General features: G+C 41.6%; 1 protein-coding gene across 6 annotated transcripts in view; it reads right to left on the bottom strand.

The window, feature by feature from the left end:
- The window catches only part of LOC116923176 (homeobox protein abdominal-A homolog), a 76296-nt gene that overhangs the window by 14015 nt on the left and 42695 nt on the right, over nt 1-19586 (bottom strand). For 2 of the 6 annotated variants that reach the window (XM_032929656.2, XM_045174407.1), the window contains exons 4-5: nt 10585-11451; nt 9688-9735 (exon numbers count right to left, since the gene is read on the bottom strand). In XM_032929656.2, coding sequence (XP_032785547.1) covers nt 9688-9735; nt 10585-11149 — 613 coding nt within the window. In that variant the 5' untranslated portion in view covers nt 11150-11451. Of the gene's footprint in view, nt 1-9687; nt 9736-10584; nt 11452-11715; nt 11840-12317; nt 12518-13998; nt 15622-19586 lie in introns of those variants that run through there. The other 4 variants (XM_045174408.1, XM_045174409.1, XR_004394403.2 and 1 more) reach the window with 4 other exon arrangements.

The following is a 19586-nucleotide window of genomic DNA, read 5'->3' as shown; positions in this document are numbered from 1 at the left end:
CCTCATCCGTCTACGAAACCATCCAAATGTTACACGTTGTTCCTCGCGCCAGTTATTGAAGCCTTTCCCCCCTTTTTGCGTTTCTTCCCGTTTAGCCCCGAGAAGAAGACCAAGGGAATACCACCGTAAAGGGTTATCTTTAAGTAACTCCATATATTACGAGAGGATGGCCGAGAAGAATAAGCGGACTTTTTTTCGAACCGACAGAGAGAGATGGAAAAAAAAATCAAATCGTGGAACAACGCACGCTTCGATATGCGTAACCCGTTTGTTGATGCGGAAAGGGTTGGCCGTGATGTCACAACAGCTCCTATTTTTATTATGATTTTTTTTTTTCTTAAGGCTCCAAAATATCGTAAAACATCGAAGGGGTTGTTCTCTGATTTTTTTTCTCCCCCAAAACAGAATCGTTTTCGATGTCATCGAGTGAACAAGTGAAAATCAACGAACGTCAGCATAAAAAAACAAAACAAATCGGATTTAATTATTTTTTTTCATGCTCAAGCTGACGTGAAAGTGAATCACCAAAGTGGCAGTTGTATCGCACAAACAACAATTATTTTAAAATGCCCGGGATAAAAAAAGGCGATAGCGCCACCAGAGTTCAAACGGCCGCGCAGAGTAGGCACACGCAAACAGCGGCGCACAGTCATCAAAACTGGTATGGCCCTTTTCTTTTATTCGCTCTTTTCTTATGTGTCTGCATGTTATTTGTTGTTGCTGTTAAAGAGTCCTCATTGCCTGCCTCCCAATTGGGTTTTTTTTTTTTTCTTTTCTCTTTCTACTGTGCACTATATTGCTCGGCCATTTAATGCCTCGTAGGATAGAATACAGAAAAGAGAGAAGAAAAAAAAAGGGCATTTTCTGTTTTATTTTCCCCCCCTTTTCTTTTTCTTTCTCGTTTGAAATAATAAAGTTAAGGATATTGTAGACGTCGTTTTCGGGTGATTCGATTGTGCCATAGACGAAAGAAAAACAAACAAGCGACCCCGAAATAGAAAGAAAGACAAGCAAACGACCAATGAGAAATGTACGCCGGAGTTAGTTGGTTTGCCAATGAAAAGACACTATGGTTCTATTACAGAGTCAAAAGAGAGAGGGGGGGGAGGCAGAAAAATAGCAGTTGCTCGTTACGTGTACGTAGAAAGATAGACGAGGGCAATACGGGTCACGCAACATTTCGGGACGACGGCCTGTCGACACGCCACACGTTTCTGTCGCCTCCGTTGCTCTACCGAGTCAAACAAGACTCACGAAAAATGCAACTCTCGATTCCCCCTCCCCCTTTATTTCGTGCTCGTCTTGGTGCGGGGAATACAAAAGTATTTAATGATGACGGCCATCAAGAAAAGAAAAACAGGGCGTACATGGGGAGCTTTTAAAACCAGCAGATGCATGAGTCCGCTCGCGCCCAGATTTTCACGATTTTGTGCGCCACACACATTGGATCCATCTGGCTCCGCTCATCTCTCTCCGGGGTTGCTGGAACGTCATTTCAAATAAGACGGAAACTATCCAGTAACAACAGCAGAAAGAAAAGAAAGAAAGAAAAAAAAAAAGGGACGAGAACACGATCGATGACTGCTGTTGGCCGAGTTTGCGCCGTTCAGAATAAGACAAAACAGCAGCAGCGAAGCAAAACTCTCCTCCCACGTTAAAAATCAAAAGAATTGAACTTTAGATGCCTAACTATCGAGCCCAAATGATGTAATAACATCTAACACAATTTGAGGTTTGTTTTTTTTTCTCTCTTCCTTGGCTGGACTTCTTTTTTTAAAGTTTCTTCTTAAATTTGCTCTGGACTCTGAAGAGGACGACCCGCTAGATGGATATTACACGTATAATTCAAAGAAGAAAAACAAGAGGGGATGGCCAATGTTTTTTTTCGGAGTAGTAGTCGGCTGTTTGTTGGCCAACGAGAAGGGGCGAAATCATATTGATCGCCATAATTCTCTTTAGTCGATTGAGGGGGGGGGGGAATAGGCAAGAGGAGGGTGAATCCCGATATTATTTTTTGCTTTTTTCCTCTTGCCTTTTGCGGGAGTGAACGTGTGTGTACGACGGGCCAAAATATAAAAAAAATACACAAACATTTCTTTTTGGCTCCTCCTTCTCTTCCATTTTCAGAAAAGTCTTTTTTCTATCTCTCTCTTTCTCTCTGCGTGTAGACTAGACTATACGTAGCCGGCCCTGTCACATAAAGCAGATGAAACTGGCGGGCGGGCGGACCCCGGTCTGTTGCGAGGAGGGAAGGACGTCGAAAGCGAATGGAAAAAGAAAGAGAGAAAAAAAAAAAAACGAATGCGTCGAAAGAAGAAGAAAAAAAAGCAATCTTGTATGCGGTTGGGTGCCCTGAAGCTCCTTGAGCTCCAGAGCTGAGCAGCCGCCATATTAAAATAGGGAAAAAGGAAAGGGGGGAGAGGACAAGACGAAGGACGAACGGCCATGCCAGCTGAGGTAACAGCACCAAAGTGTGAAAGAATATTTCTTCCTTTTTCGTGCTTTTTCTTTCTATCTCTTCCATTTTTTTTTCTGCCTTTCTTTCTTCCTTTTCAAGGCAATAACACTTGACGCTCGCTTCTGCCATACCAAACACGATATATAGGTACACACTTGACTGTAGAGCACAACTGTGTCATTTGCTTATAGCGTGTAACTACTCCCGATGAGGGCGCTCTTCGAATTTCTAGCCTCTTATAGACACAATCGTCTCCCACAACCTTCTTCCTTTTTTCCTACATCCGTTTACAACAATCGCAACAATATGGCACAAAACAAAAACAAAAACAAAAACGGAGGTAGCACGTCTTCAAACAAGCGCCAGAACGTCCCGGCGAACGGTGGATTGAAAGCAAAAATGTTTTTGAAAATCGCGCGCAAAAATGTACTTGCGCATTTCACTTGTTTCGAATGAGCAAAAGAAATTGCTATTGTTTTACATAGTAAGCCATTCCAAACGATAACGAAAACATAAAAAAAATAAATAAATAAATAGAATAGTCCATGTTTTAAAATACATTTCAACGAGTTGGCAGGAAGTTGCTTCCGCCCGCCATTTTCTTTCCCCTTATTTTTTTTTTCTTTCTTGACTGACTTTATGTTATTGGCTTATGGGCTCTCTTATGGATACTGTTACGCGTTACGACGGTGCTAGAAAGTCTAGTACCTAAGCTTCAGTTTTTTTTTTGTTTTTTTATTTTTTGGAGTGTGCGTGTGTTACGGAACGGCCGAAAATGATCATCATCATCATCATGGCTAGAATGTTTAACAATTTGAATGATGAAAGATGATGACCTGTTTTTTTCCTTTTCATTTCTTACGGCGATGCTTAAAAAAAAAAAACGAACGAACGAGCCAGAAAAGGGGAGTGAAACGAGTAAGAAGAGATGCCTGTGAGATGTTTTCTTTTCGTTCATCTTCTTCTTCTTTAAAAATAAAAAAATATAAAAGGGTCTGTTATTCCGTTCGTCCGCCTCCTGCTTCACAATCTCCTGATTCTTCACGTCACATAAACATGAGGAAAAGAACATTGGCCCCCGCTAGTTTATATCAAACGCGCTGCGCGCCAAAGGTACTACTACTATATAGAGATACACGTACACTATATACTATCTTATATAATAATATATTATCCATCCTCCGCCCTCCCCTCCTCGCCAACCCTCTTGCAAGGGTGGGACGTTCGCTACGTAAACCATGTGTCTGTTCTGTTCTGTACGTGTGTGTGTGCTCTCTGCTACAACTCCATGACCGCCGAGGGAGTTGTTCCAGCCGTTCTTCTTTTTCTCTCTTTCGGGATTTTTTTTTTTTTTTGTTAGATAGAAGAAAAAAAAAGGAGGAAGAAGAAAAACCTCGGCGTGATTTATTACTTTTTTTTTACGGGCAAGGTGGCTCACGAGTCTAACCCCTCCGCCTCTTCTTTTCTTCTTCTTCCTTCGTTTTCTTTTACGAATAGAAAATGAAAAGGAGGCAACAACAAAAAAAGAAGAAGATTCCAAGAGATCTGATTGGCTGCAGGGTTCTCCCGATCGGATCGGAACCGCAACCGACAGATTTACGACTTTTCCCATTATCATCGGCCTTTTTTTTTTTTACCTTCCCCACTTCTATTCGTTCTCTCCCCTCTGAAGAAAAAAAAAAAAGGGGGGAAAATTAAAGAAGAAGAAAAAAAAAACCTCCCCAAAATATTTGCCTCACATGGCGAAGGAAAGAATTTTTTTTTTTCTTCTAAAAATTGTTTCTATCTCCTTGGACTTCGTGGTGGAGCGAAACAGCTGTCCCGGTTGATGCCCGTCTGCCCTTTTTGTTTTGTTCAGGAGCGGCGGTACGTAACGTGCTGGAGTCGCGCGTGCTGGACTCTTAACAATTCTCTTTGCTTCTTGCTCGTTTAATATGCCGATAACGAAACAACGGGACAAAAACAGCCGCACATCGATCTTACACGTTCGAGTTAAAGAAAAACAAAAACGCGTCCTATTTTATTCGAGTTTTACCACAATCTAGCTGTACCAGGTGTGCGAGAAGCCTTGCCCTACTCTTCATTTTCTTTCCATTTTTCAACAATTATTTTCGTTTTTTTTTTCTCTTCTAGACTGCGTAGATAAATAGACTAAAATGAACGCCCCGTGATTGGCCCGTCACCTTTTTTTTAAAGCGAAAATTGGAAATAAAAAAACAAAAATTACTAACGGCATCCAATGAAGCAACTACTTCTTCTATAAAGCCTCCCCCCTTTTTTCTTTTCCAAAGAATCCAACACATAATTTTTGAAAGATAAAGAAAAGAAAACAAAAATTTATATTTCTTGATTTGACGTGTGAAATTTGAAATGGAGAATGAAACGCCACCCCCCTTCGGAGAAAAAAAATGAAAAAGAACTCCATAGAGCTGGGATGTATAATACAGTTGTTAATTAAGAAATAAATGCACGGCATACACACACACACACACAGCGCCTAACCCGTTATACGTGTATCACTATATTTTCTTTGTGAAAGACTCGAGGATAGAGGGGGGGTTCTTGGTACCCAAAAAGGAACGTACAAACCACCAACCCGAAAAAGGAAAAAAAAAAAAAAAACTAAACACATTAGTTATAAGCAAGGGGGGGAGGAAGCCGCAAAAGAAGTCAGAAGCTTCTTGCTTTTCCCATCTATATATGAATATATATCTACGCAGACAGCGCACAACGAGAGAGTTAGCCTTTTTGGTTTGGGTGTGTGTGTGTGTATGTGTATGTGTGCCGGTGTGCGGATAAATGTTACGTTTTTTTACTTACTATAGATAGCCCGTGGGATTTTCTTTAAAACTAAGTAGGGAGGTGGGTGGAGGAATTACACGGAAAGCCAAGGAAAGAAAATTACGTCCTGTCAAGCGCTGCCACGCATTTGTTACACGGAAATGCATGTTTATAGCCATCTGCAACAGCCCAAACCGAAAGAGAGAGAGAGAGAGAAAAAAAAAAGTAGACGCAAGGCCATCCAACCAATTGCAGTCAAAGCTCCATTCCTCTTTTATTTTTTCTATTCTTCTCCTCATTCTCATTTCGGTCTTACGATTATTAGTCTATTCCCTTTTCTACGTAAAACTGTGATCGCCACCATTCTACAAGTCATTTTTGCTTCCTCCGCTTCCGGAGTTGTCCTCCCACTGTCCAATCGTCTTCATTTCAAAAGTTTTGATTTCTATACTTGAAAGAAAAAGGCGTGAAAATTGCGAATCATCCGCAGAATTGGAAAAATCGCATCGACTCTGCAAGCCAATTGGACCGTCTTTTATTTCTATATACAATGAACGTGTGCGCGTGAGATTAGTCGGCAAAAACTGCAATCGTAATCGTAACACTTTCGATTCGCTTTCGTGCGTGTAACAATAACGAAGAGCGAGCAATCTATATAAATAAAAAGGGCCGCTAGACCAACCAACAAACTGTGAGACTCAGGTTGTTGGCTGTTAGCGTCGTTTGAGCTTATTATTACCACTACTAAAAGATTGGGAGCTGGGTGGGTAGGAGGAAGTATTGGGGAGTTATACGAGTCGAACGTACGACAACACACACAAAAAACGGACCAAAAAGGAACGTCCCCCATCTTGTGTATACGGCCAAACATCAGGTATGGGGGGGGGGACCGGTGAAGAATCAAGTAGCCATCAAAAACGGGGCATGATGGCCTCTTTAGGCCAATAACAAGCAGCTATATACTCTCTTTCTAGCAAGAAAAAAACGCACATACATATATACGTATGGCACATATACACGATGGAAACACGTCGTCACATAAGCCTGCCGTTTCCCCTCTTCCTTATCTACGTGCGTTCTTTTCCTTTCTCCATATATTTGGATATAGTATGCCATACGCTATAACATAACAGCTATAGCGTATATACACACATTTGCCCTTTTGCCGTCCACAACGGCCCTGTAGAAAAGCTCGATTTCTTTCTTTTTTTTTATAGTATTACAGCGGCTATGTACCGTCTAAACACATATGACCTTAAAAAAAAAGTGCTATGTTGTTGTTGTCATTTCTTTTTTTTTTTAGAGAGAAGTCCCTCTATAAAAAAAGAAAAGCAAGTTCCGGGGGAATACCTTTTTTTTTAAACACGAGGTTTTTATTTGTTTAAAAAAAAAAAAATGTCCGTTCTCTTTCACGTTTAAGAGCTACGTGTTATTATTTTAGATGGAAATTGTGTGTTAAAAAAATGTTTTTCTTCTCCCAAACGGAGCTCCCGTATATAGTCCAGCACCTATTCTGCTGTGCGTTTAAAGAGTGTGTCCATCTCTCTTTTGCATGGCCCCCATCTCCCCGCTTTTCCTCGAATTATTAGATATCGCTTTTACGACGCGCAAAGGTTTTTCCCTCAACATTTATGCGTTGAACGCGAGCGCCAGACGATCAAGAACAACTCACGAAAGCGAGCCTGAATCTGACAAAAATGTACATAGAAAGAACCCTTCAGTCTTCGTAGTCGTCTTTTTTTGAGTGTGTGTGTGTGTGTGTGCTCTTTCGGGTCATAATCGCTTTAGACAAAGTTTAACAACCCTGCCGTTTTTCTCTCTCCGTTTTCCTTTTTTATGATTGATCATTTTTATACACTTTTCGGTACGTGCGCTTCTATAGCAAACGAACCCAACGTCGATAAATTTCAATTTTTTTTTTTTTAAACTCGTAGGCGATTTAACGCGGGCTATTTGAAGGTGGGCATTATACGACCTGGGCAAACACACAAGGAACAGATCCCTAACAGAATTCAGAGAGAAAACGAGGTGCTTTATCCGTCTTTAAAAAGATGAAGATGGGCATGTTCATCTTTTTGGAAGCGGAGCGCAAAAAAATTGTGCGCCATCAACTTTATTTCGGAGTAAACAAACAATTTGAAATTCAACGGTGATCACATCTAGTTCTCTGTAAAGGGCTTCCCCGCCCCAGTTTTTACACACTACTGCAATATCTAAAAAAAAACTTTCGTTTCTTCAATTCTTCCTCTTTTTTTTTTGTGGTTCTGGTCTTAATTTCTCCTCAGGTGGAGCAAAAAAACGAAAAAAAAAAAAGAAGGGAAACCATTTTTTTTTTAAAGTTTTTATTTCGATTTCTCCGTTACGAATCGTTATGTTTCTCTTTCTTTCTCTCTCTCTCTTTGTCGATGACAATTTTCCCGTGACAAAGAAAAAAAAAATACTGAAATAAAAATCAGACGCCCACACGTGCCATTGCTCACCGCCCATTCGAGAGAGAGAGAGAGAGAGAAAGATGGGAACGAAAATAATAATAAAATGAAAACCGAGTAAAGCGAAACGATCCTAACCGTTCACTCAGCACTTTCGGTACATTATTTTACTGCAGCCGATCTAATACAATGATTACACACACGCCCGAAAATGTGTGATAACCAATATATTAAAAAAAAGGCCTACAACCCAACCCGGTCACCGATAGAACAAAAACTTGCACAGGAAAACTAAAAGTAAGAAAACAAGTGGCCTAGGGTTATCTCGATTTTTCCAAAGATCCAATCAACCGTGTTTCACGTCGAGATAACAAGTTCCTCCACCAACACCCAGAAAGAAAAGAAAAAAAAAAAAAACATTTTATAATTTTTTTGTTGTTCCTTCTTCACTCGAAGGTTGGCTGGTGAGTTCCACATGCAACAACAGCAACAAAAAAAAAAAAAGAACTAACCTTCTCTCATTCTCATCAATTTCAAAGATACAACAAAAGAAGAAGAAGAAGAAGAAGAAAAAAGGGAGTTTAGTTCACCATTTTTTCTTCTTCTTGAGCTTGATTTCGTGTGGCTCACGTAAAGAGACTCTTTAAAAGGCACCTAAACTCTGTCTCGCTCTCTTGGCGCGGCATGATTGAGCCATGATAATTATGCAGGCTATTGTTGGTTGCTGTGAATGCCCGAGTCTTATATATATATATGTACGTACGTACATATATAAATATATATAAATTGCTAGCCCTCCAGCGAAACCCCGGGTACCCCTCTCCCATTTTCCTCCTCATTTCTTTTCTCTCTTTACCCATTTCTTCGTTCCAGCTCTTTTCTCGACTGGACTACTTGATTTCTTCTTATTCAACACGTACGGCAATCTAGCGAATGACAAGAGACGTGTGTATATACACTGTACACGAATTCATTGGCGCGAGAGGTTGTCTAGCTACTTTTTTTTTTATTTAACCCATCCAAACTGCAAGTGCACGGAAGAAGAAGGATTGGCGATGAAGAAGAAGAAGAAGAAAAAAAGGAAAACTCTGTGCATTCTTTTCTTCTCGTGAACCGTCTTAGTGAGCAGCGATGATGTGCGTGTAGACCGTTAAAAAAAAAACACGGCCTCTTCTTTTATGGTCGATAGAGACGCTGCGCAATGCAGCACAAAAGAGGATAGGTAAAAAAAAAAAAAAAGGGTGGCGGCCATGACAGTGCGTGCTGTTTCGTGAGCCCACGAAAAGAGCAGAAAGCACACCAGAAAAAGAGAGACGGGTCGATAGGCCAAGCCTTTTTGGAATGCGTGGCTCGGCGCCATTTTGTTGGTTGGCCGGAGAGCCTTTTTTTTTCTTCTTCTTCTTCTTCTTCTCCCCCCTTTCTCCTTTTTGTATTATAACATTCGTTTCTATCTGCGTTACTCACAGCTCCTCCCCTCACAAACTCCGCCATCTTTCTTTTCGATGATACCTTTCATCCGACATGCGTCTTTTGAATATTCTCCATACAAAAAGAAGCGACAAGAATGAAAAGAAACGATGGCGGAAGAGATCCGTCCATCCATTTCGAATGGACTCTGAAAATTTCTGTTAGATCGTCGATCAGGAGCCTCAGACTGCGTGTCCAGCAGTTACGTTAAGAATCTCGCCGTTCTTTTTATTTTTTTGGTAAAAAAAAAAAATTTTGTATGGAAGGAAGAAGTAACGGATGGCGGGCAGCCGCAGTAAGTGGGTCGTTGTCTGACGAAAACAAGAAAAAGAGCTAACGCACACACACCATCATCGTCTTCTTTACGTATATCTTTAACGCACAAAAAATGGTGCCGTAGAGTCGATACCTATATCCATCAATTTAAATGGTGGGAAATGGCGCGCATAATGACAACGACTTTTTTCTTTTAAATTGTTCGTCGGAAAATATCGACGCAAAACAAAAAAAAACGAGACAGAAAAAAAAAGAACAGAGTGGAATATCTCCTACCTGAGCAGATTCCAGCGTGTGAGAAACCGTCGTGAGAGGCGAAAGAACCTGATCCATCCATGCCGGTCGCATATGGGAAACCAGCGCAGTGTAGAAATAGAAACGCGAGAAACCGAAAACAGAGCGAGAAAGACAACAAAACAGAATTAGACATTTTTTGACATTCAAGAGGTACAAAGAAAAACAAAAACGATAATGAAGACAACAACGATAACAACAACGGCGCAATCATTGTGCGTTGATGATGTCGCTATGCTTGTCTCCTTTCCTCCATTTTGAAAATGGTTATTGCGAAAGAAGAAACAAAAAAGAGAAATCGAGACTCTGATTTATATTTGAAGACTTTTTTTCTCTTTCAAAGCTTGCGAGGGAATTATTTAAGTGGCAGGCGCACGGTGCGGTGCGCTTTTTAGGCCGACACAGGCTTGTCGTTAGGCCACAGACCGCGCTTGAATCATGGAACACCGTGGAGGATGGAATTGGAAATGCCATTTTCTTTTTCTTTTTTTTTTTGCCTGATGGTCAGGTACGTGGTAGTCACTTTCATCCATGCCGTTACGTCACAAGAAATGGGAATGGATGTAATGTAAATGGCTAATGTAATGAGCACTGCGTAAGCGCGACCCGTCGACAGCTGTCGTTCTCATCACCTCCCCCCCCCCCCCACACACACACACAAAAAGAAGATAGAGATTGGACAAAAAAAAAGAAGGTAGATGGTTCAACTTGCCACTGCAGGGGGGGTCAAAGAGCAAGAAAATAAGTAGGAAGGGGGGGCGCAAAATGTATCGCTATTTTGACCATCACTCCAATTACTCATAAGGAATTTTTTCTCTTTTTAAAATTAATTAAAACAAAAGATGAAGGAAGAAGAATGAAATAAGAAAAAATAGTCACCGGTGATGGACATCCATGGGTAGCGCGGAATGTCTGGCCCACCGCCGGAATGAACGCCGGTCAGGGCGCCAAGTCCAGCTGGTGGTCCGCCTTGCGAACAGGCCGACAGCGGGTTGTTGGGATCGACACCGACGGCTGCAGCAGCCGCAGCGGCCGCTGCACCTCCGGCGCTCGCCGCTTGCTGATAAAAATTAGCCGCTGCCGCTTGGGCCATACTGGCCGCTGCCGCTCCGGCTACGCCATTTTGGTGCGCCGCACCCAGAGAATAGTTGACCATGGCTTCCGCCATAGATGCAGCAGCAGCTGCACTGCCCGTGTATCGACACTGCTTGTCGGCTTGAGCGGCTGCTGCAGTGGCAGCCGCCGCCGATTCGGCCGCGTTGGCCAACGCATTGGAATAGCCCGCCACGCCTCCAGGGAAGCCGCTCTGGCCCATGGCAGAGACGTACGGATACATCCGAGCGTGTTGTGACGAGTAGCTAGAACCTCCGGCAGCAACGGCTGCCGCACCGGCCGCCTCCGCTTGGTATTTGGTCAGCATGCTGTCCAAAAACTTAGAACTCATTATGGCCGTCGGATCAATTTTCGTGGCTGCTTGGAGGGTAGTGGACACGACTGCGTCCACGACCGAAACGTTGAAGGGTTTCAAAAAAATGTGAACAACCAAGAAAACCTCCAAAACTTGAACCAGCAAAAGCACCACCGGCACCCCCAACGAGAAAACTGAAACTTCGGACGAACGCGAATAAAAACAGCGAAACTCAGAAGACTCGAACAACAATCAACAAACTGGGATCGAATATTCTTTGAAATTCGATGACGTTCTCAATATTTTAATCACACTGTGTTCTGGTCCTCTTGAGCTACCTAAAAGAAAGCCAAATAAAAACAAACAACAAGAAATAGTTATTATCATTTAGCCACAAACAACGTCAGTCACAAATTGAGTCGTTCGGCTTAGGCCTCGACACAAAACAAAATGGACGCCGAAAACAACTGAAACGTGTTGGGACTCATCCACTAGGCAACACACGAACCAATTACAGTCTCCCTCCCCAACAAAACCTTAGATTGAACAAACAAATTGCCAATTGCAAATTAAAAAATTAAAAATGGCGATGATGGACCGACCTCTCGTTTTACACAATCCCCACAAATGACACACACAGCAACATGCACGCGGGACACACCGAGACAAGAGTCGGAGGGCTAACTGAAAACGGCTAACAGTCGACCATGGAGGCAAACATGCAAGGACACGAACACAAACAAAAGAGAAACGAGGTGGCGCTGAACGCAGCGCGGTCAAATTCTCAAGACATGAATGAGCCATTCTTTTTTCTCCGTGCACACATGCTGCGGGGAACGAAAATGTATAGGCCTAAACGAAAAAGGCCGTCGGCTTTGCGATAGAATCGAAGGTTACGCACTTTAGCGTTTTAACCCCAACAACTGACACGACCAAAAAATGGCGCACTCTTTACCAAAAACAAAAGAAACCATGTCAAAACATTTCAAAATAACTTTTTGAACTTGAAACTTTGTCCGACGATCATTACTGGCAATTATTTTATTCCTTTTCTCAGATTTTCCTGCGATTTTGGAATGATTTAAAACGTCGAAATGGCGTCGATCAAACACAACGAAAAATACGCAGAGGTTGAGAGTTGGGCTACACTATAAAAAAATGTTGATTGCAATCCACGTGTGAAGGTTGGAGGAGAATTTCTTACTTTTCACGTCGCGATGCGGCGGCGTAACGTTGGGCTGCGGCGTGTTGCGTCGGCGGTCGGCGACGGTGTATATAGGTGCACGTCTATGACACTCGTTAGATTACCACGGTCGATTCCACGGGCGGATGTGTGTCCGTGCGCGGCGTATAGCGTTTGTATGGGCACTAGTCTATGTGTGTATGTGCAGTCGGCGTTAGTGGGGGGTGCCACAGAGCAAAAGCGAGATAAGACACACGGACGCAAGGGGGCCAGACCGCCGCTGCCCTGGTAAATAAGACAAGCCAATGGTGGGACAGGTAGAGGCTCTTCAGCACCACCCACCCCCATCCTCTCTCCCACTCTACTACGGCCTCCCATAAGGACATTACTCCTCCCCCCGAAACGCATCGCGCAGATGCCGAAAGGCCATCCCATCTGATGGGATAGAGGGTAGGGTTAGGACTAGGGGGGGAAGAGGAGAGGCGGACGGGTGAGACAACAATGGCCGCCGATGATGCGGCGCCACCACATCATAAAAAAGGGGAAACGAGAAATAAAAAAATACAAAAAAAAAGGAGGGGAGAAAGAAGTCGAAAAAGGAGCCTATAAAATCTGGCAACAATGGTGATGGCGGCCATCTTGCCGTGGCGAGTAGAATCGAGTTCGACCTTTTAGCCGCTAAATGCAACTGGCGCTTGGGTCTAGTCTTACTGCGGAGGCATCTAGCGTTCAAGCTTTCTACTACTATCAGAGCAGAAGAATTTAAACAAACTGCTCGTAAAAAAGTGAATTGCTCTCCGCCCACTTTTTCTTTCGAGGATCGATTAAACAAAACGAAAAGTCGGACGATAATCGATCGCTAAGCTGACGGAAAGAAGATCCCGCCCACTGAAAACCAACACACCCTTTTTCTTTCTACCAGGATACGCAGTTAAAGGCGAGGAATTAAAGATGAGTGTCAAAATCAAATCAAAAAGGGCCTGAAAAAAATTAAGAGCCCAATGAAAGTTAATGACAACTTAAAGAAATAAAAAAACACCTTCTTAACCTGCCGGCCCCTCATAACGCAGCCGGTGTTTGTATATTTTTCTTTTTATTAGGTAGTAGTAGAGTTAGTACGTGTTCGGAATCGACTTTAGGAGAAACTTGAGACATTACGACAGAAATTAAAAGCTCATTAATGACCCAATCTCTTTAAAGAACGTTTGACCAAGTTCATTTGCGTAACACCAGGCGAGATGTAAAAGAAACTGGGGTCATCCGACGCAAATAATAATAGCAAAGACACCCGTATCTTCCCATCGTGAAATGTTTTATGCTCTTGTTCCATTCCACTCTAATTCCTTTACATTTTATTGACAAAAAATGTGGAGAATTCTTTTGGTTATTTTTTTTTTCTTTTCAAACTCTGCTGAACACAACCGTTACTATTTCACCTTGAAGTCATGTGTAGTATGTGTGTCGTTATTTAGTGCTGCCATGTGATATTAGACACTGGTATCCTAACGAAAGATCTACTATTTCCTGACGGCTGGTGTTATTCTCGTTTTTATAATATTAAAAGTAAAGTTGCCCGTGAGTTTTTAAGCGCAACGGAGGAAGAAAAAAACAAAAAAAAACAAAACAAAAAGAAAGAAAAACCCCAACCAAGGCCTTCACGTCCTTCTTCTCACATCACACATTAAAGACATAAACATCCTTATTTTCGTTTTCGACTCGCTTTTATAACGCAACAATAATACAACAATACATTTTATATATTACTTCTAGAGTTATACTACGTTTAAATAGGAGGTAATCATCATTTTCTTTCTGATGTATAATTCCTGCTTTCCGTTGTTTTGTTACCGTTCGTCTCCTTTTTGTGTCCATTTGTTGCAGCTTTTTGTTTTCCCATCGTAGACGCCGGCGACGCTCAAGTGAACGAAAAATTCCCTGACGCAGTCGCCAACCATTTTTCTTTTTTTTTTTTTTGGGTTCTTCTATTCTTTCTTTCTTTTTTTATTTCGTGACTTGATTTACTTTTTTGGCTCTGGACATACAAACATAGCCAAGGCTCAAGTGTCGCGTAACATGCCATAGCCGTCGTGATGAGAGCCGTTAAGACCATAAAACGAGGCGAAAAAAAAAAATGAGAAACAGAAAACTGTACGAAAACCAAATCTATTTAGTCTATATAAAGCTGCATTGGCACCAAGCAAAAAATAAATAAATAATGGGCTGGCCCGACAGGTGCTGCCATCCTCACGACTAGCGGAGAAATGTTGAACTATCTGCGAACGTCACGTCTTTTGTTTAGTAGAAGAAAGGGCCGTCGGGAGAGAGCCCCACCCAGACAACCGGACGGACCTTGGGAGTGAAGTAAGTGGAGAGAGAGAAAGAGAGAGAGAGACCTTCCCTATCAACCAATCAAACACATACGCGCAGCACAGGCACGGTTTATACCCTTTAGCTATCTCTAATATAAACAACAAGCAGCAACTTTTACTAGTTGTAAGTTATTAACTTTATACCCAGAGACAAGCAGGGAGGGAGTAATACGTACGCACGTATACACAAGCTCGAAGAGTTAAGAGCAAAAAAAAAAAAAAAAAAGAGGAAAGATAAAGGGGGCGACAACCAAACACCACAATTTCTTTTTTCCAACTTATTTCCTCTCTTTTGATGCGCCGCAAAAGGTATACACCACCACCCAATAATTATCAACCTTTTCACCAATGATCGAAATTCCCAGATGGTGTACATACTTGGAATATAAATAGGAAGAAAATAAGGTGCGCCAATGGTGATTTGCTGTCGTTTCTTTCCGCTAGGCGCACGGTCGATCGTAAAAATAAATTTGAAAAAATGAGAGGAAGAAGAAGAAGCATACGTATAGTTAACTTACACACAGACACACGCAGGGTAGAGAAGAGCCATCACGAAAAGACGAGCTCGATTAAAGAAGAATGACCAATTATACTCCATCATCGAAACGCGCCAGCGTCATGATGAAACTCGTTTCTTTCTTCTTGTCTCTCCACGATCGGATCGAAACGCATCATCGTCACAAGATATGGAGAAAAGGAGAACCTTCGCGCTGTACTGTAGATTCGCAGGGCCGCGAATCAGCGTCCATTTTCATGTGTTGATCAGACTGCGCGATAACGAACTCCTTTTTTTTTCCCTTCTCTCTTCTCGTATCACATTCTTAATCATAATAATCAAATCCCCTTGTTTCTTTTTTCTCCTTTATGCCACAGAATACGAGAGAAAAAAAGAAGAGAAAAGGCACACACATTACTGTCGGAATGCGTTTCGTCTCGCAGCTGAAGCGGCGGAGCACCTGCGAAAAAAAAAAAAAGAATACCTGTACGACCGAAGCAAAGAAACCAACCAACGAGGCCTTGATGATGCGGTGCGTTTCTAAACCTAACGGGTTATAATCGCCGAGCCTATTTTTGCGGCCAACATTCTACCTGCCATCCGCAATGGTAATGTACAGTTAGACCACGTATATTATTAGTTATTACATTTTTCTTCTCCCATCGCTATTCGTAGTAGTTATTCCGAATTAAGTTTAAAAGAAAATTTGTTTTATTTGAGAGAGGACGGGGTTAAAAACTTGGGCTAGAACTAGTATAGACAAAGAGGTCAAAGTGCAGAAGCTGAGGCCTGAATTCTAGGCCTAAAAAAAGCTACCGAGTTACTAGTTCAATGGATATACATTTGTTTTGTAGGCCTAGCTGATTAGACAATTGCAGGGACACAAGAAAAAAGAAGGTGAGGATGTTGCGACTGGCATAACAAAAAATCGTTACTTTAGTTATGGACGGTATTAGATGTCCATAACGATGGGTGTTTAATGCATCGTCAAAAAAGAAAAAGAAAAAGAAGAGTGAGAAATAGAAAAAGAAAACAACTCACAAAAGTCAAACGGCATTTTGTAGTTGACACGATACAAAGTGATTTCTTCTTCTAAAAATGTTATTATACCGGCCATCATCCTCTTCTCTCTTTCTTGCACCCACCCAAAACAACGCAAAAAAATAATAAAACATATCCTAAATGGTCGGTTTGATCGTTAATCTCTTCCACGAAACGTGCGTGTCTGCTTGTTTGCAGCCACGTTATATAGGCCTATGAAGTTGGCAATGAAAAAAACACATTAGTTTTTTTTTTAACGTTAAATACTTTTCTATTTTTGCGCGAGCGCGCGCGCGCGCAATTCAAAACTTTATCTCAAGTGGCTTCTAACTTGCGGCATTTCGTCGACTATCGAAAGTTTTGATTTTCGTTGTTTAAAAAGAAAGAAGTCGCATTTCTTTTTTTTTTTTCAAAAGAAAAAAAAAGATAGCGCTCTAACTTAACACAATGACTAGTAGTAATAGTAATGTTACGTAGTGAATTCATTGTGTGATGAAGAAATAAAAACGTTTTCTTCATTTCCCTCCCTTTCCTTATTCTCCTATTTTTTTTTTTTTACAATGTTATCATACCATTAGATATATGGGATGTCGCCCGATGCGATATAGGCCTATATAATACTTTATAGAGTCGGGCTATTATTATGTTCGGGTAATAAAAAATAATAAAATAAAAATTTAGTGAGTAGTTGTCGAAAAGAAGAAGAAGAAGAAAGAAGAAAACACTTATTGAACAAAACAACATAGTTCGATTGGAATTCAAACTCAAAGGAATGATAATGGGCTGCTATATAAATAGCGATGATGACTTCTTATGTGTTTGTATGTCTGTGTGACTGTGCGAGGCTTTCGGTCGCTGCAGCCAGGATACGAAAAGAAAGAAATTTATAACAAAAAAAAAAAGTATATATACAGATAAACGTGACGCACCTGTTTATATGAGGCCACACTATTAGTGCTATATCCGGGGAACTACTGTCGTGCTATATACTACTAATGTAAAAAAAAAAAAAACGGGAGGGGAATAGAGAGAGACCCATTGTGGTTTTTTTTTTTTATTTTAATGTGAGCAAACTGCAATAAAACTGATCCGAATAGGTGTAATTCGATGTTTTGTTTTTGTACAAGTTTACGCGCTTATAGAGCCTCGTTAAAATTGTATTAAAAAACGGCTTCTCGACGCCGACACTCTTTGAGAAAAAAAAACTGAGCGCTGCCGTGTTTCCCTATGCACACAACACCGCCCTACGTTGTAAAAACAAGAGAAGCTACTTCTTTCCCCATTTTCGCTCTTTTGCCTCCATCTGTAAAAACAAAAACTGACCGAATGAAATCACCGGCATGTTTTTTTGTTTTTTTTAAACTTTGGTCCCGTGTTCCCGCAATCATCATATAGAGTTATAATAACACTGGCACAAGCCGCCAGTTCTCCCTAAATTTTTGGCCGTGACTCGGGCCATTTTTTTTTTCTCTCAAATTATTATTATTTTTTTAACTTTCACCTTACAATTTTTTGAAAAACAAAATTTAAATGAAAATTAAATCCCATTTTTTTCTCTGCGCTGCGCAAGACACACGACCAAAAAAAAATTGCTACCGTGCCGTTTTTAATTTTTTTTCGCTTTGAAAAGAAATGCTTCGACATCAGAATAAAAAAATTAAAAAAAAGGGGGGAAAAAAGGCGTCAATTTAAGTGCCAGTCGATGATTTACGAACTTTGAGGCGAGCGGCAGCGTTCGAACGCCGAGCTGGGGGAGCCGGAACACGGGGGGAGCGTATTTAAGAGTTAAAGAAAAGAAGAAAAAAAAAACTACGCTATTTCTCTCTTTTCTATATCCGCAGCCGAGAGGCAGCAGCGGTGGTGGTGTACAGGTTAACGCTGACGAAAATCACCCTTAAAAGTCTGCTCGAACGGCGTTCGTCAGTCCTTGTAAATGGGGCTATCAAAAGGCAAATAAAATGAGACGCGGCAGAGAGAGGCACGGGCCGATGATCAGCCGCGAGAAAAGGCAGAAGCGAAACGAAAGTAGAAAGAGAAAGAAAAACCTTTTCGTCCTTGTGATCCCCCCCAAAAACAGTCTTTAAAGCGGAAGAAGAAGAAGAAAAAAAAAAGAGAGATAAAAAGAAAAAAAAAAGAAAAAAAGGGCGAAGAAAAGGAAGGAAATAAACGTAATGTCATCGCCGCTTCGTGCACCGGAAAAAAAGAAAAAAAAAATCCCCACCACCGAAAATGCGTGAGCGTCTTGTTTTGTTTGCTCGGAACGAAACGAACGCAATGCGGGCACACATTTCTTGTCTTTTCCAGACGGTTTCCCTTCAGCTATATAAGAACAAAAAAAAACAAAACAAAAAAGTCTTGTTCTTCGCTCGACTTGATCAGTGCCGACGGTCCCCGATCCAATTTGCGCCCTTTCTTGCGCGCTCCCATGTTAGATGAAAATGTGTGTTATATATCCTAGGACCAGAGAGCACATCCCCCACTCCTTCCATTGCGGAAGGGGGGGATGGACCGCGCCTCAGAAACGCCGCCATTTTCCTCCCCCCCCCCCCTTTATATTATGCCCCAGAAAAAAAAATACAGTTCTCATGGGGGGGGTTATATTAGAACGAAAAAAAAAAAAAGGATAGGACTCTTCTTTTTTCTTCAACACGAATACAAAACAAAAAATCTTGAAAGAAGAAACTTGGTGGCGCTTTTTTGGTGGTACAGTGCGAGTACTTCATGTCTCCTTGCTCCGTTTGGTGTCTATACAAGCCGAGCTTTCTCATTGGCTACGAGGACGGGACGAATCTCCAGCAAGCCCTTCTTTACACACACAAAAACCCGTCTGGGGGTCCCCCCTTCTTGTGTTAGCTGTTGCCTGTCACGAAAGAAAGCCGGAGCTGCGTAATAACCGAAAAAAGAAAAACAAGAAACAAAAAGATGAGGCATTTTTTTTTTCTTTTTTACTGGGCCCGCCCGTCTGTGTTGTATTATCTGTCGACATTCCACTCAGTCCGTCAGCGTCGAACCCGAAAATGACCTCGGTCGTGCGCTCGCTCACGAGACGCACAAAATGAGGCCCCACGCAAACACCAACATTTTTTTTTTTTTTAAGGGCCCCCATCGAAAGAAGAAAAAAAAAATGCTTGAATTTAGTTAAAAACAGAGAGAGAGAGCGAAAAGAAAAAAGAAAAACCAAAAAAAAAAAACGAAGCAGATGGGAATGAAGGGACCGTGCGCGGTCGTTTAAGAAAATCTTTTTTTGGTTGGTGCATAGAGTAAAAGGAGAGGGGGGATATTGTGAGGCATAACGAGAAGAACAAAAGTGTTGTCAGACACGAAAGGGGGAAAAAAAAAGACGAATAAAATAAGTGTGTATAAGAAGAAAGAAAAGTGGAGAGG

Source organism: Daphnia magna, linkage group LG5 (assembly GCF_020631705.1).
Source record: "Daphnia magna isolate NIES linkage group LG5, ASM2063170v1.1, whole genome shotgun sequence".
Classification (NCBI taxonomy): domain Eukaryota; kingdom Metazoa; phylum Arthropoda; class Branchiopoda; order Diplostraca; family Daphniidae; genus Daphnia; species Daphnia magna.
This window is presented reverse-complemented; position numbering and strand designations above follow the sequence as displayed.